This window comes from Brachyhypopomus gauderio, chromosome 10, assembly GCF_052324685.1.
Source record: "Brachyhypopomus gauderio isolate BG-103 chromosome 10, BGAUD_0.2, whole genome shotgun sequence".
Taxonomy (NCBI): Eukaryota; Metazoa; Chordata; class Actinopteri; order Gymnotiformes; family Hypopomidae; genus Brachyhypopomus; species Brachyhypopomus gauderio.
Window position 1 is genome coordinate 7,375,545 of NC_135220.1, and position 26,646 is coordinate 7,402,190.

A 26,646-nucleotide genomic window follows, 5' to 3' on the forward strand; every position below is an offset into this window, starting at 1 on the left:
TTAACATGCAAGCATCATACAAACACAGGCAAGACTTTTGCAGTGGAGGACTGTAGGAACTGCGTAACTGTTACATCTATACATTACTGGTTACTGTTTTTGGCTACTGTTAAAAGCATCACACAACTCTAGCAGACGCCAACACTAGGGAAGTTGGTAAGTGCACCAATACACAGGGCAGAGACGAAGACAAAGTACTCAAATATCATCAACTCACAGAATTTCAATACTAATATCATGCCCTCAAAGCATTTCAATACTAAAATCATCAACTCAAAACATTTCAATACTAATATCAGCATCACCTCAAACCATTTCAATACTAATATCATCACCTCAAACCATTTCAATACTAATATTATCACCTTGAAGTTCCTTGAATTCCTTGAAGTTCCAGGCATGCTTTTCAACACACAGACAGGCACAAGTACAATCAGTGACGACAGCTATACGCAAGAGACTCTGTAACAATATACAGCATGCCAGAGTGCTCACTCAACAAAGCTGTCCTGACACGAGGGCCTTTTTTGACTTCACAAGCTCACTTCCAAGGTATCATTAGTCATAACAGGAATACTCTCGCATGAGCGCTTCCAGACGAAGTGTTGCTAAAATAAACGCTTGCTAAAAATCACGTGTGGAGCAGAACGTCTTCCTCCGTGACGGTCCCGCGATGGTCTTAGCAGACACATCGGTTAATCAGCAATTCCTGGGCCCCGCGTCAACGCTTCAGAAAAAACAGACACATATAGCATCTCCAGACGGAGCCTTTCTCTAATTCATGAGCTTTTTCTTGGCTTAAGCCCCCCTGCCTTCTTACGTGAACCTTAGCTCATTTGCTTGAGCGCAGTTTCAAGTAAGCAGAATGCAGCTCATCCAGAGGGAAAGTGCCAAGCCAAAGCACACATGTCAGCAAGGCTGTAAAAGTCGACAACAAAGAAAACACTATGAGTCGCGTATCCACAGTCAAGCCATAACTGGAACCTGGAGAACAATACATCAAGAATTCACAAAGCACAAAATAAGACAAGAAAGTGTATCTTTAGCAATTCTTGATCTTAGTAGTCAGTCCAGTCGTATGTTGTGAACTCTCCTGCTGGGATTACTGATATGGGGAACATTGAAGCTGCTTTCTACTCGGACTCTGACTTCCCCGGCCCGTTGTCAGCAAAGCGCGAGGGTTTGTCTGCCAGACTCCAAACTGGTTAGCAGCACTACAGCCAGCTGTTTACGGCTCGCTTTCTTTGGCAGGGCTGTTCTGAAGAAACGCATTAAAAACAAAAATCTTCTGGAGACGTGCGTCAGATGTAGAGAACGCGTCTCCGGTGTCTGGCCCCCTCGGATTGTTTTGGTGAAAGTTTAAAAAGCCAAAACCTGTTCATGAAAATGTAAGCAAATTAGGCAAAGCAATTGTGTACCTGCTGCACCAGCATGGCAGTCTAAACCATCATGGTACTCACAGGCAGACCTCTATAACCTAACCAACAATGTAACGTATAAAGGGACAGAAATTATTGATGACTTTAATATCCAGACTTGGACGTCAACCACCTGATATATATTTATGTTCTGACGACTGCAATGTTTGTTGTAAAGAGCTTTAAAAGCCATTCAAAGTCTAGACATTACATAGGCGTCATTTGTGTTTCCATAATAAAGTCTGACAAATATTACAGGTGATGTAAGGTGATTCCACCACACTGGAGGTAGTTCACTTCCTTCTTAACAACCATATTAGCCATTCATTCTGCATCAAGCTTCAAGGTATAACCACAAGGTCTCCTCAGTTCCGATACCCCAAGATGAGATCATGCCTGGTTAAATGGAGATGAGACCATGCCCACTTAAATGGAGATGAGACCATGCCCACTTAAATGGAGATGAGACCATGCCCAGATAAATGGAGATGAGACCATGCCCAGTTAAATGGAGATGAGACCATACCCACTTAAATGGAGATGAGATCATTCCCAGTTAAATGAAGGGGGGAAAAGAATTCAGAGACACTTTGCAAGTTCAGAAAGAAAAATGTAAATCTCAGTGGAGAAAGATGGCACAGGTCAATAAAGGAGTTTCACTCCATATCAATGAAGGAGTTTCACTCCTTTATCAGTAAAGACAGAAAGGTTGAAAGCTTATAATTCAATGGTTATGTGTCCAAAATAGCTAACTGTGAGAGTAAAGCTATTTCCAGGTGATGACAATATTTTGGAAAAACACTGTTACATCCTATAAATTGCAGAATGACTGGTATGTCTATAAACTGATCACATGCCTGCTCACCACTGTAAAGACCTTTAAGTAAACCCAGCATGCTGTGACCAGACACATTCAGATAAATGACATCACACATCTCACACACAGAGTTTTCACTGCATGTAATGTAATGATCTAGTGACTGTAATGATGTAGTTTAAACAAACAAATGCCTGTGTCATGAATAATATAAGGAAATGAATAGCGCACAAGGTCTTAAGTGATCGGGGATCAGAAGCAGCCATGGCAGTCTATTTACAGTCTGTTCTTATGGTTCAAAGTTCATCAACTGGGGAGCAGTCAAGTATACACAAAAATTGCACAAATCGCACACAAATGGTATGAAGGACCCACCGTGTGATAAGAACAGCGTTGTCATGGTGAGCTATGCCATTCTCTGGGATGCTGTTTCCATCTCCCTGATGAGAGAGAAGGGACTTCTGCCACTTGCAGAAGCTGTCCAGAGACTTGTCTGCATGGTGGTTGATCTCCAGATTGGGCTGCAACACAAGAGAACCTCACTGACCCCACCACATTAGACATACAGGGGTCAAGCATATGCAACTGACATGAATTCATCCTCAGTGACGAACGAAAAACAGTAGCATGAAGCTATCGATTTTTGAGCCATACATCCACCTGACTGAATCTGAACTTTAAAAATGCACTTAAAATGATATGAAGGATACTTTAAGAGTGTTGGCTGATGTCATGTCCTCTCAGAGGTAGTGTGATATTTTTACTGGATTCTACCTTGTGAAGAAATGTTTGATCACTTGGTAAAAAAAAAGCACAGCCAATCATCCTGGTCCTCTCATCAGGTTTAACAATTTCAACAAGCACACAAAGCCCCTCAGGGACTTCGTCTAGTCAGATCTTTTCGAGAAGCTTTTATCTTTAGTGGTGGAAGCCATATGGTAAGATGCTTCTGTATGTCTAACTCAGACCGACCGTATGAAAAAGCAGTCCCCAGTCAGGCATGGACCTCAGTTACTTAAAATAGCCTCTGGTTAGCCTGCTTGGATGAGGCCACAAACAACCCAGACAGAACCTTTGAGTACACTCAGTATGCATGAACTGGACACTATAATGAAAATTAAGGGTCACTGACCATTTCAGTTTTCAAATTAAAGGTCCCATATAGAACTATGCTATTACTTCTGTGAAATCATCCCACACCATGTAAGAGCAGCAACCGAAATGATAAGCAATATTCCACCATATGGGCCAACAAAGTTGCAATTGTACAACGGTCTGAAACATGCTTGTGTATTGTAGCGGGGGCATTCTCCTTTACTAGGTCTCAGAGATGCCGTGCAAACCCTGCCTCTCAGGAGGCTATTCTCCTGGACACAACATGAGCTTGTCAGTACAGTTGTACTTCTGGTGTTTGTATACAAAGTCGCATGGCTATATTCTTGATTTTATATACCTGTTAATAATGGATGTGTCTGAAACACCTGAACTCAATAACATTCTGGTTTTGCTGTTGGAGAACTCACCTGGTCCTCTGTGAGGACTATTAGCCTGGTTACAATAATGTTCACAACGTTTCCTAGACTGGAATCACGGTAAAGTTTGGCAACCTGACCTCCAGAAAAGAAGAAAAGACACAAAGTCAGACAAATGACGCCAATGAATCTATGACACAACCATATCACAGGCTAAGGAAACGCATGCAGAACCCACATGTGTATCAGAGAAATGGTCAAACCTACAATATATTTTAGAGAAACGGTCAAACTTACAATATTCATGACGGACAGGATGTAGTGTTCGATGTCCTTGCGGCCATGGTAACCCACCATCATTTTGTCCGCCACCACTAAGGTCTCAACGAAGCGCTCGGAGCTAACAGAACGGCGCTGACGGTGGGCGGAGTCTAAGCTGCCGGTAATCTGTGAAGTCATTGGAGCCCATCTCGTTTGCAAACGTGTCATCTGCTTTATTGTGAGGTCTGGGACATAAAGAAGGGTCACAAACAAGAGCTCATAACTTTCTTTATATTCTTTATAAGATGCGGCATTCATGTGACCACATAGTTAACATCCCTGAGAGGCTGTCAGGTGACCATGCAGTTATCTGATAGGCTGTCATGTGACACACGGTTAGCTGATAGGCTGATAGTCATTTACTGTATTAACTTCATGTCTGTTCAGGGCAATGGTTGTTATATCTGACTTTTAAATCTAAATAAATAAATAGATCTTTACTGTGTATGTTTTGTATAATATCCAGAAACATTTTTAGTTAATTGATTTTAATGTAATTTTAGAGTGAATAACATTATAATTGACAAATTATTAATTATATTATTTAATTATAGAGGCAGTGAAATGTTTGATTACATATGTAGTTACATAAGTAAATATACAAAACGTACAACTGTACCTCTTAACTAGTGTAAAGTGTATAGAGTAGCTATTGTAGGACTATAAGGAGGCGCACGCGTGGCCTCCTTGTGCAGGGGGGTTCCTCTTTGAACCTTGCTCCTGCCTGCCAAAGCGTTTATGGCCCAGCTGCTGGAGGAGAGAGCTGCCCGGTCATGCATGTTCAGACATGCCGGCTTCCTCCCGACGACAGCCTTCCAGCCGACCCGCACCACACAGCAGCCCGCGCTACTGGCCAGAGTGCTGGGACCCTCGCTGCCTCCCCAAGCTCTGGGGTGCAGGAAGGGGTGGAGGGGTCCAGAGGCTCCTCCCACAGGCTGCCATTCCAGATCTGAGCGAGAGGCTCACTGACCTGAAACACCACAGCCGAGCTCCACACCATCCTCCTGCGGCGACGGGATGGAAGACTTCTTATAAACAACGTGTGGCTGGCCTTCTCCGGTGAACCGGAAATCACTGGAGTTTCTTGAGGTTACGTCCTTTAATGGCTCAATTAAATACTGCTCTTCTTCTGTGCTGATTACACCATGCTTGTGCATAAACCATAGGGGCAAAAACACAGAGCATCAAAAGGCCATTTCAACGTTCAATGTCTGAAATTTTAGCATTTAGATAATCACAGGCAGTCATTGTAAGATTAAACATTACAGTGACAGAAAAAGTATAATCTGGATTTCAAACTTAAATCACGAGGGAGACAGGTAGTTTGTCATCCTTTCTCCAACACCAAATTGGCAATAAACTCCGAATATGAATCAAACACAGCAGAGTAGATACAATGTAAAACTTGCAACAGCCACCCATGCAAGGATGTGCCGAATCCTGGTCTGGACTGCAGTGTGGTAGGCCAGCTGCCACCTGCAGATTGGTAGCATTTTTGAGTCAGGTTGAAGCAAATCTCATTCATGTTTCATTCTTGTCTCATTCAAGTCTCCATTAGTGCACTTAAAACATGCCGCAGTCCATATCAGTGAGATAAATCACATTAAACCCACCAGCTACATAAAGAACAACACCATAATTACAACGATGCAAACCAAAGTACTCAATCCTTTGCCCTTGAAAAGCTCCACCGCAACATTAACTGCAGAAGCAACCCAGATGTGTTTATTAAAAACACTGGCACATTCCCCATGTCTGTAAAAGCCACAATAAAACCAATTAAACCCCTCTGCACAGAAAGAATAAACTGGTGTACAGACAAACCGAACTGAGCTAGAAGTGATCCATCTGGGGCGCGGCGCACCGAGGGGAAATCTCAGAGAAGCTCCAGTTCTGTTTTACATTTTTGGTTTTCATAAAAATGACTGGGGCAGAGTAGACCTGTGTAATCTCAATTTATGAAGTTTGCTGCGCCAGTGCGTTTGGCTGCAACAACAATAATAATAATCCATAATTCTTTAACGTTAATACATCTGGCGTTCACCACACTGTGAGTGATGAAGGTTGAGGAGAAAAAACCCAGTGGATGAGAGAAGCTGGCCAGTCTATATACCTCAGGCTCTAACTAAATGCCTCTCTCACATGGATTAGTGACACAGTGTAAATCATTAATGTTTTCAGATCTGGTTTTTTAGAGTTCACTGTGAAGTCATCCTTGAAACCTTGTCAACCCTGCAACATGCTTCAACAAATTTTTAAGTTTACAAATTCTAACAAGACATAATAGCAAAGCACCACCCAGTGCTTGGGAATATACATATTTTAATGAGAAACCAATCAAATACTATTCATTTGAAATGAATAGTTGTAACCTTTGACACCTGCATGGTTATCTGAATACCAAACGGAGTGTGTGTGAATACCGGTGTGTGGGTGAACCCCAGAGTTTGTGTGAATACCAGTGTGTGTGTGAATACTGGTGTGTACTGAGGGCTCCTGAAATCGCAGATTTCCTTAGGGCTCCTTGGGTACTTCAGATCCAGTGGGGTTCAGGTCCAGTGGGGTTCAGACCCAGGAGCTACAGGAAATCCCATTGGACCTCCACAGATTTATGCATGGGTGAACAATGAACTCATGTCTCCCCACATGTCCTCCTATCAGAGAGGTCAGTGGGCAGGAATCACTCCCTTAGGAATTTTCCATTCTCACTCACTTTCCAAGAGAGACAGAAAGAGTTTTTCTCATGAGGACAAGCTGGCAGTGAAACTGGAGGGGTTGGTTGAGTCGTCAAATTCTTTGTCATGATCATATTCTACTACACATAGCCTTGAAGTGCCATTCATATCTCGTCACTGAGACACACAGTTTGCCCAAGCTGTTTCCCACAGGTTCACAAAGACTGGGTGTTTTCCTGATGACATCCAGCAGGAGATAGAGACCAGCTAGCAACTGTGAGTGGATCTGCAGGTGCAGGAAGGATCTGAGCTGCATGTGGAGACTTACAGCTAGGCTAATATGTTACAGTGACTCACTGATCACTTGATCAGAGAGCAGAAGCAGTAGTCTATGTGCATAAAACAAGGCAAGATAAGAGGGTAGGGGTTAGGGTAGGGTTAGGACTAAGGTAAGAATAGGATTAGGGTAGGTTTAGGATTAGGGCAGGATTATTATGACTACTGTTACGCATCACACTGGTTTCCAGCCTAAAACTATACCACCATTACACATCACATTGGTATGCTGCCCAACACTATACCACCTTTACACTTCACATTAGTATCCTGCCCAAATCAATACCACCCTTACACAACACATTGGTATTCTGTGCAACACTATACCACCTTTACACTTCACATTGGTATCTTGCCCAACACTATACCACCATTACTATATATCACACTGGTATCCTGCCCAACACTATACCACCATTACACATCACACTGGTATCCTGTCCACCAATCTTTTCCCTCTTTTCTGATGGTCTAAGCATTTTGTTTTTGTCTCCTTTTTTCCTCAAACACTTTAAAGTGTTTGCATCATCAAGCTAAAAAAACATTTGAAAAGATCTAGAAATGTCATGATCCATGCATGTTGGAAGACAACATCCACTGCAGCATGTGTGGAGAACAGGTGGGTGGGCAGATGGAGAATACTTGGCAAAAAGAAACTCAGGCTAAAAGAACAGCTAATAAGATTTGGATACGTCTGTCATAAAGCGTTTGGCCCCATGAGGGTCAGCAGAGCCCCTGTGCTTCTGGGTATGGGTCTTCCATACTGAATTTCTAAAGCTGTTCTTTCCCATTCCCAGCCCTGTGTGGGTTTCCTGTTCTAACACACATGATTCAGCTCATTAGATAATCATCACGTCCTTTACGGGAGATACTCCAGAAGTAGTAGTGGGCAGTGGTCTTCTAGCAAGGGATGGAGAACACATCTAAGAGAGACTACAGAGCAGGAAGCCTGACAAGAGCTGACCAATCAGAAGGCTCTGGAGTTTCTTTTGTGGATTGAACCTTCTGTTCTCCAGCCTCCAAACCAAAAGGCTCTGTTCTGCTTTCTCTACTCACCAGGCCTTGACAGTTGCTCAGAGCCACTCCTGTGGTGCTGTGCTGATCGAGCAGGTATCCAACATAATGGCAGTCATCTACCAGGGGGTGGCGCCACTCCTGTCCATCCCGGCCCCAGTACTCCACAGTAAAATGCCTTGAGACCAGGCTGGGGTTGAGAGTAAGGTTCAGGTGAAAGTGCTTGCCATAGGCCGAGAGGCGGTAGAACAGGCGGGTCTCGTCGGGCTCCAGGCCCCGCCTCCGCCGCCCAGGACGGTGCTGTTTCACAGTGTAACTCATGAACTCGCCTTTTTCAGTCAGTCGAACAGGCACCGTGAGTTGGTAGTCATCTAGGTGGGACAGGAACTCCTCTACTCATAATAATACAGGGAGCAGAGGTCAAGGGTTAATAATACATTTACATTTATGGCATTTAGCAGACACTCTTATCCAGAGTGACTTACAAAAGTGATACTAATAATACAAGCATTGAAAAAGAAACAATATTCTAAAAGCTTTATTATAATGGTGATCAGGTGCCAGGTGCCTGAAGCCTGTGGTGCCCATTGTGTATTCTGTGTTAAAGACATCCTGGATTTATGTGCAAGTCATACCCAATGAAAGCCTACACATATAGCTTTTATCAGGTCAGTTTTCCTTAGCTTTAACTTACCTTGAGAACTGTACGCAAGGCTCTGGGGGTCAGCAGCAGCCAAGAGCAGGCTCACCATCCAAGTCAGTTTCTTCCACAAAATTTCCATAATTTAGAGAAGGTCTGACATTGGGTGGGGGAGGGGGTTGGGATGGGGCTACACGAGGATTAAAACGCTTCAGTCAACCCGCCTTCACCATCACAGGTCCGCGTGGTGATATCTGACATTCTCGAACTTCACTCCGCGAGTTATCCAGGGTTCAAAAGTCTTCGCAGTGTGGCAGTCTCCAGGTTTGATTTGCATTTGCCTCCGAACTTGTATCAGCCATGAGCGATGCAAGGATCCATGGGCAAATCACTTAAAGTAATTCCAAAGTAGCGGATCTATTCGAGGAGCTGGTCTTGAACGATCCATTTGTATACCTGAAGATTAATCACGACATAACGACACAGCACATATTTAGTGGAAAAGATCCTTACTGCCACCCTTGTTTCTGAGCAATGGATGTCTTATAATCGAAAAACCGACTTTTCAGCTCCCGCAACAACAAAGAATGGAGATATCATGTCTTGAACGGGCAGGTCACAGTCATGACACCTAACGGTGACCTCATATGTCATGAGTAGGCTGGCAAACGTAGCGACAGGTTATCGTTTACGCACCTGCGACACAAGCTGAAACCGCACATCTTAAATATATATAATGAGGAAGCTTTGCATTTCGTTGGTCGGTTTTCGGATTGAACCTTTTTTTTAATGAGTCATTTTTAATGACTAAGAATCCTAGAAACTCTATTTAACGATTTGCTGATTCATATAGTATAGCATATGCTTTGAAGGTCACGTCGTATCTTCCAACTGTTCATTATGTACTACATACGCTTCTAACCGGATGAGCAATGCTGATGTAGTGAAATGCCGGCGAAACTCCCAGGAATATCTCAGCTCTCTAAAACTACAGAACTAAAGATCTCCAACTACGGTGAACTCACAGAACAACTGCGTTTCATTGTTCTTATACGAACGTGCAGAGGCAACAACATCCCACGGGATCACGGATATTAACACCATGCAAGCATAATCCAGACAGCAGCGCTAGTTTCAGGTGTCTAAAACGTGTCTGACCCAGACAGCTGGTTGCTGGCCCATGTACACTACACTGAACCCCATCGCCCCATAAATAACTAAGCAAACAAATAAAAACGCTCCACCAGCTTAATGGAATGGTGAACAGTGCAAAGAAAACAAACCGGGGCGCATTTCCAAACCTAAAAGCCAATTTTGCCCTCAGACTTCAGGGTCGCGCTTCCCCCCAAAGGGCGGCAAAGCGCTCGGGCGTGTTTTCGTTTGTGGGGTGAACTTTATAACGGAGCACCGTAAAACGAGAGGAAGGTGCGGAGCGGTAAAAGAAAGCGAAACGATTTACTACGACAACAGTTGTCTCTATGGTAACGCGCCCGTTCGTTAATCCCGGGTCACAGCATTTATCATAGGCAGTCAATGAGTTCGGGGAAAGACACTACAAAAATGAAATATTATGATGTGCATATTTGGCTATTGTGCTATTGTTTACAAACGTAAACTCGACTTTTTCGAAGACGTGTAGCTTTTAAGCGCAGAGGTTTGATGAAGTGTCTTGTCATGTAGTGTAGTTTCTTCTGGCAGTTGTGTGTGTAAACCTATCGAGTCGTATATACATGCAGTAGCACAAGGTGCAGACTACTCTTTTTCTTCCTGAGAGACTGAAATAAATAGTATTTACCGTATTCATGTTCACTGTCAGAGGCTTTGCTCACTGTAGAGATTACGGAGCGGATTCGTCTGCACTGAAGTCCCGTAGTATTCAGTTCAGTGCATTCTTCTGGAACGCTCCTTTCGCTTTAAGTCATACTTTGACTTTTCATGCCGACAAATGAAAAAGTTGTCCTAGCGCACGAACAAAGAGTTGGTTCTTCACAGGTTCACGGACCTGACAAAAAACGTTCGGCTCCATTAACGCATTAGCCTCCGAAACAGAACAAGTTGCTTAATTAACACGTGCAACTATTTTACTTTCGTAAGTTTCCATGTTCTTGTGTTTGATTTTTTTGATCTCGTGCTAACACAGGCTCATAATACAACAACAGCAACGACAAAACAAGATAACAGTAATGCACACTAGTGCAGTGCATGCAAGACAGCAGACCCTAGCAGAAGTTCCCCCCTTTAATAGTGCAGCCGGCCTTCAGCCAACTCGCGAGCTGCTTCAAATTGGCAGCCTCGACTGGGAGGTTCGAAATGACGTCATTGCAGATGTGTCTAGGAGCCTACAGCCATTAGCAGGCTGCACGTTCCGATTAATCATCACTTGAAAGGGATAAGGTGTGCGCATCAGGACTGTTATAGTCATTAGACAAGGTTAAGAAAAGTGTCTTAATAACTATCTTGTATTTAGTTAACAGCAGACTCAGTGCAAGTTCGACAAATCTTTGAAGTGAGCTTAGCCTAGGTCTTTATATCTTTATTGCTTGCGAGGGGAGATTTTGATGCTAGACTATGTGTTCAGAAGAGTATGGCTTATAAAAAAGGCTATATTGTTAAAATATAATCACCCTAATATGACGCCTCAATAGTAAACAGCAATAAACCGCAGACACCTCTACACGGAGTTCTACCGGATAATTATCGTCTCCCAATATAAGCATTTTTGTAGACACTGAAAATCATAGGCTCTGGGGTTGGGTTGTACTGCTGACACTGTCGTGTTGACAGCAGGTTATTAGAACAATGTAAACTGCGATGTGCACACACCGTCATCATTCCCGGATGGATGGTTGAATATTTTTTGGATTATATTATAAAAATCAGCTATGACTGTTTTTAAGCATTTCTTTATGTCTGCTTTTGGGGTGTACAAAATGCATATAAGAAAAATATATATTTATGTCTAAAGTTTCATTCTTATTTAAACCCAATAAACTTTACCAGCTGATTTCCAGAAAGCTCATGCTTAAATTGCACGGTAAAATAGTTGATTTTCTAGCGACATCTTGTGTTAAATTCGACAAATAGCGGCTGCCAAAGTTAGGTTTCAAAAACTACGAGACCTTCCAGGAGCGTACGACTTAATTGGAATTAAACAAATGTTTTATGCACAATGATATTTGTATATATGTGTATATATTTTTCGTGTAGCCTGTATATATATATGTGTGCGTGTATGTATATTTGATATGTGTGTGTTTGTTTGTGTGTGTGTGTGTGTGTGTGTGTGTGTGTGTGTGTGTGTGCTGCCTTGCTCGCATGTAAACAGAATATGTTCGCAAGAGATAGATACTTTGTACTTCTCCAGGGTTCTGGCGGGGGAGAGTTATCAGAACAACTAGAAAGCATATGCAGATGATCCGTGTTCTGTTGTGGGATGTTGTTCTGGCTCTGAAAGCAGGGACTATAACATCAGCCGTCAGAGTCCCCAGGGGCAGGTTGCCGGACGCTGCCTTGGCTTTATGTGATCCTGCTGTCACTGAACGCGTCTCTTTTACATTCGCGCTCCCTTTAACATTCTGTCAAGTGCCCTATCAGTTTTCACTAGTGCTATTCAGTGATGTCAGTAACGCGTTACTCTAATTTTACCACTTTTTTCGGTAACGAGTAATATAACGCGCTACTATTTCCAGTCCAGTAATCAGATTAAAGTTACTTATCCAAATAACTGTGCGTTACTATTTATATTTTCCCTAGTAAATATATATATTTTTGCTTTCTTGGCTCAGTTCTACTTTTGCGTCTGACCGTAGCGCTCGACTCCGCACGCTGCGCGCGACCATGTGAGAGCGCGAGCACGTTTTACAAGTCATTCTGTGCAGTGTCCTCCCGTAACGATATGTGGTAGTGTAAAGAAACACCCCTCAAAAACAGGGGAAGGAACATTTACCTGACCAATTTTAATGTTGCTTTGTGTTCCACGTTTGAAAAGTGCTGGAATTTTGACTAACGTCGCCTACTTTAAAATGCTTGAAATTGTAATGGTATTTCGTTTCACACGCTGTCTGACTGAACTGGGGTGGGTTTCCCGAAACGTTCGTAGCGCTAAGTACTTCTTAACCTCGTACGTTTCATACGAGGTTACGAAGTACTTGGCGCTACGAACGTTTCGGGAAACCCACCCCAGTTCGCTTGTATTACGTTTACAAATAAATTTACAAATAATACCGCGCAGCTACACAAACGTAATGTCAGGAGATACTGTAGCGACTCCTACTCCTCACGGCGAGTCTTGCCCTTTAAGTGACACTGGGGGGCGGAGCCTGCGCGCGCCAGGGTTGCGTTATCAATAAAGTTTCCCTCCTCGGGATTTTTGGATTAAGCAGTTTCTGCCTCGGTTACCGAACCTGCTTCAATACATTGTTACTGTTAAAAATGCACGTCCAATAAAGTGAGTATTGGAAAAATTTATTTTGCTGCTGAATGTAACTACTAAAGTAACTTGTAATCTAACGTAGTTACTTTTAAAATCAAGTAATATGTAACGTAACTAAGTTACTTTTAAAAGGAGTAATCAGTAATCAGTAATCGGATTACTTTCTCAAGGTAACTTAGCCATCACTGGTGCTATTCCCTTATTATTACTTGTTTTATGTTGCACCTTCATGCCGAAGCAAATTCCTAGTCTGCGAACCCTGTTCATTGACAATGATTCTGATTTCTGAGATACTGTGTACATAAAACAATCAGTGGTAACCAGCACTAATGAACACCTCCGTGGGTCCAGTTGGCAATGTGACCCTGCTTTGTGCAATTGCTCTGTTGAGATTTCTGCTGCTCTGACACCGACCACTATCCAGGCAACATTACTCAGACTGAACTAGCCTTCCTCTGACCTGACCTGAATTTTGCTTTGGCTGTTCCACTGAGCAAACTCTAGTAATATAGATGAAGAGATGGTCAGTTCCCCTCCACATCCAGAGGGGGCAGTATGGTGAACGGAGTGCTAATGTCTAACCCCAGCCGCACCAGCGAAGAAACCTGTGTTTGAAAATGGCGACGGACGTAGAACGTGAAAGTTCGGAAAACAAACGGAAATTACCAGAGGATGAAAACGATGATGTGGATGGCGGATGGGTCGGACCGATGCCCAGTGAGGCAACAAAAACCAAAAAGAGAAAAGGTAAATAAGTTCACCTGTAGGACGTTTTTTTCTTTGCTAAGTCAGTTCAATTCATTTGGCTGTACTTAGCTAGGATAGCTAACTAACTAGCCAAGCGGCTCAGCTGGCGCCTCACTGTGGTAGTTATTGTACTTGTTTATATATTATACACACTTATACTTGTTTTGTTGATGTTGCACATCGCCTGAAGTTTTTGTTTGTATCTCCAGTGCTTGAATACGAAAGGGTGTACCTGAACAACCTACCGTCAGCGGCCATGTATGAACGAAGCTACATGCACAGGGATGTAATCACTTATATTGTGTGCACCAAGTAAGTTGCCCAACGCCGGCGTCTCGAACCCCACGGCTCGGGAATCTTTTAGTTTGTCCTGCTCTAATGTAGGTTATTTAATTCCCAGGTTGATATGTAATTAAATTATGAATTATGAATGCTTTGCTGATTGTTGCGCTGTTTAAGGTGCCGAGTCTTACATTTAAGGTGCTATGGTGCCTTACATTCTTTCCATTTGTCTACAGGACAGATTTTGTCATTACGGCAAGTCAAGATGGCCATATCAAATTTTGGAAGAAGAAAGAGGATGAGGGCATAGAGTTTGTAAAGCATTTCCGGAGTCATCTAAGTGCGTTTTTTGCATTCACTTGACACTTATACTTTACTTAAATGGTCAAATAACATGTCTTAATCACGTTTCATGATGTCAATTTAAATAGCAAGTTTTAACCTTGTTGATCTTCTGATAGGCGTGATAGAGTGTATTTCGGTCAGTGCTGAAGGTGCACTGCTCTGTTCTGTGGGTGATGACCAGGCCATGAAAGTGTTTGATGTGGTCAATTTTGATATGATAAACATGATAAAGCTTGGGTAAGCTCTCGACTTCCCTAATTTTTCAGTTAAACTCTTTTACTTCCATTACTTCCAAATGTTTGGTTCCCTGTGAGTGTTCCAACAACCTCCCTCTCTGCCTAAATTCCCCCACCTCTCCATCAGGTTCCATCCTGGTCAGTGTGAATGGATTTATAATCCAGGTGATGCCATCTCTACTGTGGCATGCTCGGAGAAGTCCACCGGAAAAATCTGCGTGTACGATGGGCGCGGGAGCAGCCAGCCACTGCACACTTTCCCCAAGATGCACACCTCCCCGCTGACTCAGATCCGCCTTAACCCCCGGTACCGTGTCGTGGTCTCAGCCGACCGGGCCGGAATGCTGGAGTACTGGACGGGGCTCCCCAGTGAGTTCAAGTTCCCTAGACAGGTAGAGTGGGAGTATAAAACGGACACGGACTTGTACGAGTTTGCCAGGTGTGAGACCTACCCCAGCAGCCTGGCCTTCTCTCACGAGGGCAAGAAGATGGCCACCATCGCCGCAGACCGCAAAGTTCGGATATTCCGCTTTCTGACAGGGAAGCTGATGAGGGTGTTTGACGAGTCCCTGACGGTGTGTACCTTCCTGCCTCGTTCAGCTTGTCTAATAGCAGCCTTCTTAGAACAGTACTGTTTGTTTCAGAATTTTATGCAGAATTTCTCAAGGACTTCATGCAGATTTTAATTTAAGGTTTGTTGTGGATAAAGAAATTGAGCATTAGCACTACAGCAGTATTGAACATTGGCTTGTTTATTCTTAGAGGATCTACCATAAATCTGACATTATTAGTAATATGGTTCAGTTTGAGCTGGTTCTATGATCAGTAATTTTCGTAGAACATTAGGCCTAATCTTAACTTGCTAATTTAAGGTGTTTCAGCTTTGCTGTCTGGGCCCTGGTCTTACCCATTGATTTTCTTCGGTGTAGTTTTAGATTCTGTTTCTGACCACCACGTCATCTGTGTCCTGTGGTATGAACAGATGTTTACAGAGCTGCAACAAATGAGGCAGCAGTTGCCAGACATGGAGTTTGGCCGTAGGATGGCGGTGGAGAGGGAGCTGGAGAAGGTGGATGGGATACGATTGACCAACATCATCTTTGATGAGACGGGCCACTTTGTGCTTTATGGAACCATGCTGGGAATCAAGGTCATCAATGTGGAAACCAACAGGTATCTGACCTCGTACCAGAAACCACAGTCTCTCATGCACGTCATCAGGTGGGCGATGCATCCAGACGGCTCAGTTGTGAGTCCTGGAGTCTCAGCCTCATCCACGGCCAAGCTGCCTTTTAAACCAACAACATCCGAATCCTCTTTAAACTCCGCCCCATGTTGGCCTCCCCTGAGGACATGAAACAGCGGTCCACTCACACACCCAGTGCACCCACCCACAACACACCTGATCCAGGTCACCAAGCTGATGTTTCTGCGGGCAGAGCATCCTGGATTTTATGTGTTCAAAGCCTGAACAGAGAAGTTTAGTCAGGGTCTGGATTTGGGAACTTTGGAATTAGTGCAGTGGTTGAAATGAGGCGGCAAAAACAAATCTCACTGTGTGCTGTTAGGTGCTTCTAACCCTTCAGAGAAAGGATCACAGTCACCTAAAGTATCAATATATCAAATATAAAGTTATTTATAAAGGTAATTTTTACACATTCTTGGTTATGGGATTCATTTCCATCAGAGAGTACAACTCTCCAAACTGCTCTGGTGTGTTGCTTGCTACATGCCCCTTCTGGGGAGATTGTGCAAGTTTCTGTAATGCAGCAAGGTGAAAGGAAATGGAACCAATGAAGGGGTACTTGCTTTATATACACTAATATACAGGATTATCTCTACTATACGTCTATGTAATACAGTGGCTACAATGGACTCATTATTTGGATAAATTTTTATGTAGTTGTTTGTCACTGTTGCATTTTGTCCAGGTGTGTGCGCATCTTGGGGAAGCAGGAGAATATCCGGGTGGTGCAGCTGAGCCTGTTCCAGGGCATAGCCAAAGCCATGCAGGCCGCACCCACCGTAGAGATGAAGGCCTCCGATAACCCTGCCCTGCAGGCTCTTGACCCTGACCCCACCATCTTCTGCACGGCCTTCAAGAAAAACCGCTTCTACATGGTAAAAAAAGATATAAATAAAAGGATGTTGTTGATGCATCCACAGCAGTATATAGTATTTGTACCCCTCTGTTTCTTGTAGTTTACGAAGAGGGAACCAGAGGACACCAAGAGCACGGACTCTGACAGAGACATCTTCAACGAGAAGCCATCCAAGGAGGAGGTGATGGCCGCAACACAGGCAGACGGGCCAAAGCGAGTTTCTGACAGCGCCGTCCTCCACACCACCATGGGGGACATCCACATCAAGCTGTTTCCTGTCGAGTACGGGTCCCTACCTTTACCTAGAGCTCTGGTCACCATGGCAGCGCTCTCCTACCAGCGGGGTTCATTTGGTGTCTGCTCTGTGTTTAACATTTGCAGGTGTCCCAAAACGGTGGAAAACTTTTGTGTCCACAGCAGGAACGGATACTACAATGGCCACATATTCCACCGTGTCATTAAGGTGTGTTCAGAGTACAGAGCTGAACATTGCTTGGCTCAGACCTGGCTCTACTTAGATATTCACTGGCTGAAATCTGGATGTATTAGGATATATTGTGTGTGTGTGTCCAGGGTTTCATGATCCAGACCGGAGACCCGACAGGCACAGGCATGGGTGGAGAGAGCATCTGGGGGGGCGAGTTCGAGGACGAGTTCCACGCTACGCTGAGGCACGACCGGCCCTACACACTGAGCATGGCCAACGCAGGGCCTGCCAGTAACGGCTCCCAGTTCTTCATCACTGTGGTCCCCACGGTAAGGCCCCGCCCCCCACAGCGAGCTCAGCGGAGCTGGAGTGTAGCTGTAGGCAGGGAGACCCACCCACGTGTTGTTCTCTTCTGCAGAGCACAAGCAGTGGACCAATAAACAATGATGAATTTATGAATAATCAAGTTACTAGTTGATTAATTAATCAATTAATTAATTATATTTTTCCCAAAAGTCACAACTAGAACAAAGCCGGCCAATGAGAACATTGATTGTTAGCATACGAAATCAGTGCCTTTTCATCACAGTGGAGAACAGTGCTGTAAATAATGAAGTGAATGTTTATTTCAGCATTTGCTTTTTATGTTTAAGGCTGAAACATGTTTTAAATGTTCCTGTTCTAACAGCCTTGGCTGGACAACAAACACACAGTCTTTGGACGGACCACCAAAGGAATGGAGGTGGTTCAGAGGATCTCCAACGTCAAGGTCAACCCCAAGACGGACAAACCCTATGAGGACGTCAGCATCATAAACATTACTGTCAAGTAAACTCTGCATCCAATTGGACAATCTTGCTCCTGTTTTGTATAATAAAGTATTTTTTCCAGTTTAAGAAGCCAGAAACTGCATGTAATTTTTTTAATAGCAGAACAATTGAGTATTATTACAAAAAGCCACTGTCAGGTTCACAACAAATGCAGAGGTGTATACTGTGCTTGATATTTCCCAAACTCAGGAAATTCTTTATAAAATAAACATTCCTCTTTCAAGAATGAGAATTCATGCATGCATGATAACCTACATAGTCAGAAAAACATCACATAGCAATGAGTATTAAAAAAAAAAACAAACCAGGTGGTCAGATGAGATGTGCACATGTGGTGACTGTTTCCATACAACCGCAGCAGATCAAGCTGAAATTTATGCTGATCTGGAAGGATGGAGAGTGCTGTCTGCAGGTCAGGCCTAGAATGTGAACCATGGCCCTTCGTACTCAGATCAAACATGTGAACCTGAACCTATTATAAGAGTTGCCTGTGTGAAGGGGCTGTGTGTGTGTGAGAGAGAGTACAGCTGTACTGCATTAGAAATCGCAACCAGCAACCTTCAAAATATAAATAACTAGTAACAATGTTTCATGTAACACACAGTGATTACATATCTGCACCAGTTTTTAAAACCACAAACTGCAATAAATAAATATCACAAATCCTTTTTTCCAAGCAAATTCATAGTGCATAATTTAAAAAAGGAAATAAACCAACTACAGTGAAGGATCGGACAGCTATTGTTAATGCAGGAAACTCGGAGAGTGATCACAGTTTGAGGTGGACGGGCTGCACATCTGAAACAGTGAATCTGCTGAAGTACTTTGTTTACAACTTATTTTGCTTGAACTGTTGCACGCCTGTTAAAGTCATAGCAGGTAGTTATGGCCAGTCGGCTGCAGGACGGGGGGGGGGGGGGGGGGGGAGTCTTCTCCGGCACACTCCTGCTTCCCGTAATGATGCCCACGTTTTCTTGTTTAACTTTTAGTTCCATGTCGTCCTCTGAGATTCTGAATGGAAGGTTCCGACTGTCATATCTGCAAAGAATCATGTTTGCCTACCCTAAAATGCTTATTCCAACAACAAAAAATAAATCACTGTGAACCAAAATATTGGTCTATTGTTAGTTCAGCTGTTTGTTAATTAGTTTTAAGATATTTTAACCCAGCCACAAGACCAACAAGCATTAGGACTAACACTGAGAGACGTAGGATGGAGTCAGAAGAATGAATGAAGAGCCGACGGCACACATCCACTAAAGGGATAGTTCTACACAGCCTACGCCGCTACCCAGAAATCTGTGGCAGTTGCCATACCATACAACACACTGCACACATTGAACCAAGATTTAATCCCCCCCTAGCCACGATAGCGGGACATGGAGAACTATCCTTTAAAGCTACCCCTGCCACGCCAACCCTGCTAACTAAACTGACTAAAAAGCAGGTTGGGGGTGCTGGTCCAGTGAAAGGATGTGACAGCACGGTCAGCTCAGGCCGGCAGCATGGCTCCTCCTGCTCATCAGGCCACATCCAGAACGCCAGCAGCCACCAACTGGCGCGAGAGCCAATCCAGGCCCTCGTGGAGGCCCAACCCACTGCGGGCATCGCAGCCCTGGATGTGCCAGCTCCGCCCACAGCACAGCTTGTGCAGGCTCAGCTGCTCGGTCATCTCCTCCACTGAAACGGCACCGGGGACGTCCTGCAGGGGACAGACGGACACGTAAGCGGCAAGATGAAGCAGGATGAGCAGGATGCTCCCACTGACACCACATCACATAATCTGAATGTCAGGAGGATTACAGCAGGCAAAAACCAAACCACACCAGAGTGACCTCACCGACACAGAGTGTGAATCACTACTCTGAACCACAGGGCTCCAGTCAGGCCCCTCAGGCTCACAGATGGGACAAAGTGAAAGTGTTGCTTAAAGCTGCTGTAAGGGACTTTTAAAGGCACTTTGGTTACATTTTTTACATCCGGACAGTGATCTCTAAACTAGTTCTGATCCGGCTTTGTAATCAGCAAGGAAAAACAGCAACCAATCAGCAAAGTTCCCAGCAAGTAAGTGGTCCTATCAGGAGGAAGGAGCACACAGGAAGGGAGACCAAGTACCAAGTGTGCATTTCTAGGGAAAGGGGTGTGAAACCTGGAGAGCGGGCATGGTATTGAGGACGGGACCAGACTCCTCTGGTAGGCCATAAAACTGATTAAAGCAACATTAAGCCAAGTAATAAACATTCTGTTTGGAACTGGGAAAGAACAAAACTATGGACTGGCTGGTACTGGTGGACAGGCCTCTGCTAGAGGATGCACCTGTTTGTTAGCAAAGATGAGCAGCAGGGCGTCCCTCAACTCCTTCTCCGTCAGCAGCTTGGCCAGCTCACTGTGGGCCTCCATCAGCCTGTCCCTGTGACAGCTGTCAATCACGAACACCACGGCTGCGGTGCGGAAAGAAGAGCAAGCGTCACACACCGATAACTTGGCAGTAGGCTACACAGCTACACAGCAATCTACACAGGCGGACCGGATCGTGTTTGGCCTGGTTTACCTTGCGTGTTTAAATAGTAGTGCTTCCACAAGGGACGCAGCTTGTGTTTGCCACCGACGTCCCAGATGGTGAACTTCAGATTTTTGTATTCAACAGTTTCTACATTAAAACCTGAAATACGCAAACAGATAAAGCAGGTGATTGAAATGAAGCGTACAGCAGAATGGGACGTGAATCCTTTGCTGCGGTTTGTACCTATAGTCGGAATGGGCTGCATGAACTCATCTTGCTTCAGTTTGAAGAGGATGGTGGTTTTGCCCGCTCCATCCAAACCCAGTGTCACCACACGGATCTCCATTTTAGGGCCAATATGTACACGATTGTCCTGCAATTGAATTCATTACAGATTTATAAATACGACCAGTCATTGTTTTGAATGAACACAGACCATGTGCTGTAGTTGCGCAATGGGGGCAACAGGGGGCGGTGTTCACCTTGGTGAAGGTGACGGGGATGCCTGCGTCCAGCTGGACGTGGTCGGCCATCTCCGTGAACTGATGCTGCTGTTTCTGCAGCGTCCCCAGCAGACGGGTGATCTCCTGCTTGGCCAACACCACCCTGCAGTCATCCTGTTTGACAAACTCTCAGTGGGCTCAAGTCCAACAATGACTGGACATGTACAACAGTCATAATGATGCCCTCCAGCTCTGCGGGACCATATCACTACACTAGGCCCATTCAGCCCAAAACACCTAAAGTACAGCCTCTTCAAAACGATAACGTGCTTAAAGTGTTACACACACTTCCCTCTTTTGGCTCCAATCCATGATTCTGTCAGCAGCTCATCTAAAGATCATGTTAGACAGGAAGAATAAAAAAAGGACAAATACGGACAAAAAAAACCCCCCAAAACACCCCACGGGCTCTAGACAGCCATTTTGGCTCTACCTGTTGCAGTGTCTTCTCACAGTGCAGGCAAGCGGTGGACACCTGCGACAGCAGGATGGTCATGTCCTCCTGCTGTTGCCGGAGCCAGATGAGCCTCTCCCTCACGTGGGCATCCACCACGCTCAGCGCCATCTCCTCCTGCCGACACAGCGTCTCGTGCAGGTCGGCGAAGTACGCCCGCACGCACGAACGAGCGTTCTCCGCCGTGCCTGGCACCTGCCACCGAGACAAGAGGAAGGCCAGTCTTTACACTCCTGCTTCATGCATTTCAGTGAACGTGTGACATTCAGATTTTTGACAAAGATGTCTGTGTAACTGTGAGCACCACAAAAGATCCCAATTCCATACCACACTTTTCTTGTATGTGCAAACAGACATTGCCGACGAAATCAGATGAACTCCGCTTTAAAAACTAGATTGTTTTAATTGTTTTAAACTTCCTTTAAACAACATATTTCTGTGACTTTACTGCCCGTCAGTTCATTTGTATATGTACGCAGTACATAAAAGTCTGAGAGTCAAGCCTGTATGTCTTCAGGGGGAGGGATAGTGGAAGAGAGGATGGCTAGAGTGTGTGGAACCTTGTGGAAAGGTGCATCTAACCCTGGCACCGGGCAAAAGCTTACTGCAGCTTTAATGAGTTATAGCGACTTTAATGACAGCAGTGGTCCAAGAACCCATCCTTACGTGTTCTGTGTGGGCCATCCCCACTCCATCCTCCACAATCTGCTCCCCGCCTTCAATTTGCTGAACGATGCCCACGAGCTTCCTGGAATACTCGGACACTTCGTCTGTGAAGGTGCGGATACAGTGCGCCATGTCCAGGATGGATGCCCGGATTTGGTTGGCCTCCGCTTCCAGAACGGCGTGCTAGGAATGACAGGGATCAGCTTCAGTGTCACAGAGGGACTCTGGAGTTCAGTGAGAGTTCTGTAGCCACAATCACAGTTCAGGCCCTGGCCAACATGCAGAAGAAAGCAAAACTTTCCATTACAACGGGGTGTAACGGTACAACTGTGCTGCAAGTAAACTTTGCAGGTTTATATCCCACATGAGCAGATCCTGCAACATTGACCCACGACACTTTGACCTCCACATGACCTCCGTAAGCCGTAACTCGGCGGGGTGAGGCAGCCAGGACAAAGACTGGCCTCTGCGTACCTTGTGTCCTTGGTGCTTGCCGTACTCCTTGCAGACACAGCACATGAGCGGGCCCGGCTGGCAGCCCTCTTCCAGGCAGACAAACTCGATGGCGTGCACCTGGTGCTGCGGACACAGGGTCTTCTCGTGTGGCTTGTCCGCCAGAGGCACGCGGCGGTGCTTGGCCAGTGTGCGGGTGGAGTGCGTCAGCTGCGAGCAGTCCGCACACAAATGGGTGGCGCAGACTGTACAGTACATGGAGGCGGTATGACTCTCATCCTCGTCACACCTGATGATGCACTACAGGACACCACAAGGAGAAATCACCATTAGTGAAACAAATGCTACAATACTGTATTCCTAAAGGGACCAAAGCTCAACCAAATGATAGTGTTGTTTATAGCAAATCTCCCTAGGCATCATCATCCAACACCCTATGGGTTAATGCAGAAAAGTGCATGTTTATCTGTATTAATGTTAACAGTTCTGAAGCTAAACCTGGTGCTCTGCATATTTCTAAATGTGAAAAAAATGTGAAAAATTTCAAAATCTCAAAATTTGAGACATTTTTTGTTCAGGTACGATTTATAGAACCTTTCCAAAATGCAAGAAAAAAAAACTTGAGCACGATCTTGTTCTCATATAAGGTTTAAGATTTATTAAGCCATACTGTGGACTCTGGATAAAAGGCGGTTACTTTATGAAATAGCCAAGTTATGGTGAAGAGGTGACGCTACATTTCAGTCTATTCTTTACGGGAGATGTTAATGCAGAAACACTATTCCAGGACTGGACAGAGGCCCGTGCTGTGGTGTGTGGAGGAGAGAACTATGGTCCTAACCTCTCCCATCCCTCCACGGGTGTCCTCTGACATGCCTGACTGGGCTGAGGCGCCATTCTGCAGGCGTTCCAGCAGCTCCAGCAGAGCAAAGTTCTTTTTCAGGCCCCACACCCCCGAGTCCCCTGGAAAAAAAGAGAAGAATATGCCGGATGTGCTTTTTACTTTTTATGTCATGACATTTGATCTTTTGTAAAGAACACAACCAACTGAAAACATTAACGTCAGCCTTAAACTGCAAAGAGCTGGATTCTTCGCACGGTTTGAACCACTCAACAACACATCCGCCCAAAAGTCCATCCCTCCTCCTGGTGACCAGGTGCGGACGCTGTCCCCGGACACCGTGTGGAGAGCAATCGGCAAGATCAATGCTTGGAAAGCTCCTGGGCCTGACAACATTCCTGGTCGTGTGCTGAAGGACTATGCCTGGGAACTCTCAGAGGACTTTACAGACATCTATAACACCTCTCTGAGTCAGGCTGTGGTTCCCACCTGTTTCAAAGCCACCACCATTATCCCTGTCCCTAAGAAGGCATCACCATCCTGCTTCAATGACTACCGTCTGGTTGCGCTAACCTCCATCCCCATGAAGTGCTTCGAACGGTTAGTCATGCACCACATCAGGTCTTCTCTCCCCCCCTTCCTGGACCCCTACCAGTTTGCATATCGGTCTATTCGCTCAGCCGATGACCGGAGCACCCCTCCATTCTCTTAGTCAAGTTTGCGGTTGACACGACGGTGGTGGGTCTCATCAGCGACAATGATGAGACACACTACAGGAGTGAGGTGAGCCGCCTGGCCTCCTGGTGCAAACACAACAATATCTCTCTGAACACCGTGTGGTATGGGGCCTTCTCAGCTGCATTGTGAGCGCAGCTGAGAAGATCGCTGGCATCTCTCTCTTATTATAGGACTTATTCAGCTCCCGCCTAACACAGAAAGCCCTCCACCTTGCAAGAGATCCAACCCACCCACTACACAGCTTCTTCAGCCTTCTGCCATCAGGGAGGAGACTGCGGAGTCTCAGGGCTAGAACCACCAGACTGAAGGACAGCTACGTCCACCAGGCTGTGAAGATGCTGAACCCCCCCTCCCCCTTCTAACCCCAACACACACTCATACAGCATCCTGATGTGCACAGTACTGAAATCAATACAGTACTTTCAAGAACTGTTATGCCCTCGCACACTTCAGTGTACGGTACTTTCATGTTGTTATTTTGCTCTAACTTGGGAAGGAGAGTAATGAAATTTCAATTCTCTGTATGTCCTGTACATATGCAGAATTGACAATGAATGAATGAATGTTCAATTTATATAGCGCCTTTCAAGATACCCAAGGTGCTTTACAATTGTACTCTCGGGATCCACAGCCCCCTGGTGGACTGAATGCGGAGACAGGACGGACCCTAGTGACAGAGCACCATCCACCACTGGGCACACAAGCACACACACATTCATGCACAGACACTCAGACAATTACTTTTTATTGAACAGAGAGACAGACGCACACTCAGGGAGAATTTGTCAGGGAGGGCCAATTTGCCTAACCTCCATGTCTTTTGGACTGTGGGAGGAAACCCACGCACAGGGAGAACATGGAAACTCCACTCAGATAGGCACTTGAACCCCAGTGCTGACTAAAACTAGATTACAAAAAACTTATACATAATATACATATACATATATATACATATACATATACATATACATATATATATATATATATATATATATATATATATATATATATATATATGTCAAGAGCACATGAGCCAGTTCCACTCACCCAGCTCAGTGGCCTGTCTGTCGAAGGGACAGCGCACAGCCCTGCCATGGAGAGGGAGGCGCGTCAAACAGTCATGACACACCGTGTGTCCACAGAGCAGCAGACGAGGCACTTTATCTCCTTGTAGCGAAAAGACGTCTTCACAGACCCCACATTCCAGCACCTGAGGAGTGGCGAGCACTGGTGTCACTGCGGGGCGAGCTTTTTTATTTTTTTGGTACTTCAGTATGAAGTTCTTCCAAAATAGAAACAGCACACGTTAGAAGGTATCTAGCAACATCATTTTCGTGTATTATTTCGTGTACGCCGATCATCGTATAAATCCTTATCCGATACGAATAACTGAGCGCTAGGAAATACGTGAAATAAACCTAAATGCTTTGTGTTACAAACGGAGCCAAGAAGACAGTAGAGAATTAAGCCATATACATTATGTAAAAATGCGCACTGTTCTGTCCTAACAGAGTCGAGTGGTTATTGATAACTAACATTATCCAGCTCTGTCTCGGCTGTTCATGAATTTTCTGCGATCTTCTTATCAAACACAGCATAGCCCGCTTGCATTATACCAGCTCATTTGGCACAAAATGCAAATTCACAGACACTGCTGGTTGTTATATCGCCTTGCTAGATGGCAAATTAAAAGCAGAAGACAAATAAACTCCAAACCTCTAGACAGTATAAACCGCGGTCGCCTGAGCGCAGAGAGGCTCGTCTCTCTCTCGTCTACACTCGGCGGGCCACGAAGGCACGTTTGACATTGCTGAAATCGCGACGAAATTCAGAACCGAGCTGTATGCAACAGCAAATTAACCAAATCCCCCCTATCTGGTTTAATAACGTTCTTAAGCACCATACCTTCACCGTGTTGCCAGCGGCACCTCTACCATGTCGGACACAAGCCTCCATCGGTCCTGCGCTCCCCTGCTTATTTACACCTACAGCGGCGGCCATCCTTGGTCACGACCATCGCTGAAATTATCGCTGGGAGGCAGCTACAGGACGAGGACATATCTTTATGAATATAATTTTGATTTATTACGAGCTGCTATAACCTAGCCGCACATTTTACTTTTTTGATGTACAAGAAGTTGATTAACATACAAAGTATTTTTGTTACTAGAATTATTTATCAAATTAGATCGCCCAGCAGTACCCCTTCTTATAGATAATGGACGCGCCTATCAGCTGTTTCCGGCGGTTTTATGTGGCTGCTGAAAGATCTCATGCAGAAGCCTTCCATACTTTATACGCTATGTGGGATAAAAGTCAGATTGTAAATCAAACAGAGGTTGTATTTACTTAACTCAAATTTACTACAATGACTTTCAATTACAATTACTTAAT

General features: G+C 44.8%; 3 protein-coding genes across 3 annotated transcripts in view; 1 reads left to right on the top strand and 2 right to left on the bottom strand.

The window, feature by feature from the left end:
- Positions 1-10,940, bottom strand: part of adamts6 (ADAM metallopeptidase with thrombospondin type 1 motif, 6) — a 62,218-nt gene extending 51,278 nt beyond the window's left edge. Inside the window, exons 1-7 of the mRNA XM_077019128.1 lie at positions 10,489-10,940; positions 8,748-9,149; positions 8,096-8,445; positions 4,999-5,176; positions 4,005-4,213; positions 3,759-3,842; positions 2,611-2,756 (exon numbers count right to left, since the gene is read on the bottom strand). Of these exons, the coding sequence (XP_076875243.1) occupies positions 2,611-2,756; positions 3,759-3,842; positions 4,005-4,213; positions 4,999-5,176; positions 8,096-8,445; positions 8,748-8,835 (1,055 nt within the window). The 5' untranslated portion in view covers positions 8,836-9,149; positions 10,489-10,940. The remainder of the gene's footprint in view (positions 1-2,610; positions 2,757-3,758; positions 3,843-4,004; positions 4,214-4,998; positions 5,177-8,095; positions 8,446-8,747; positions 9,150-10,488) is intronic.
- Positions 10,941-13,433: 2,493 nt separating this feature from the next.
- On the top strand, positions 13,434-18,652 carry ppwd1 (peptidylprolyl isomerase domain and WD repeat containing 1). The gene is made up of 11 exons (XM_077019117.1): positions 13,434-13,872; positions 14,082-14,184; positions 14,391-14,494; positions 14,616-14,736; positions 14,863-15,310; positions 15,718-15,908; positions 16,667-16,856; positions 16,938-17,119; positions 17,219-17,300; positions 17,411-17,593; positions 17,953-18,652. Exons 1-11 carry the CDS (start codon positions 13,743-13,745, stop codon positions 18,094-18,096), a joined length of 1,878 nt encoding a protein of 625 aa, XP_076875232.1. The 5' UTR covers positions 13,434-13,742; the 3' UTR covers positions 18,097-18,652.
- Positions 18,173-26,312, bottom strand: trim23 (tripartite motif containing 23). The gene is made up of 11 exons (XM_077019118.1): positions 26,158-26,312; positions 25,300-25,462; positions 23,515-23,636; positions 22,695-22,973; positions 22,221-22,403; positions 21,534-21,749; positions 21,080-21,214; positions 20,841-20,970; positions 20,646-20,756; positions 20,411-20,535; positions 18,173-19,796 (listed from the first exon to the last, which is right to left on the bottom strand). Exons 1-11 carry the CDS (start codon positions 26,251-26,253, stop codon positions 19,617-19,619), a joined length of 1,740 nt encoding a protein of 579 aa, XP_076875233.1. The 5' UTR covers positions 26,254-26,312; the 3' UTR covers positions 18,173-19,616.
- Positions 26,313-26,646: the final 334 nt, after the last annotated feature.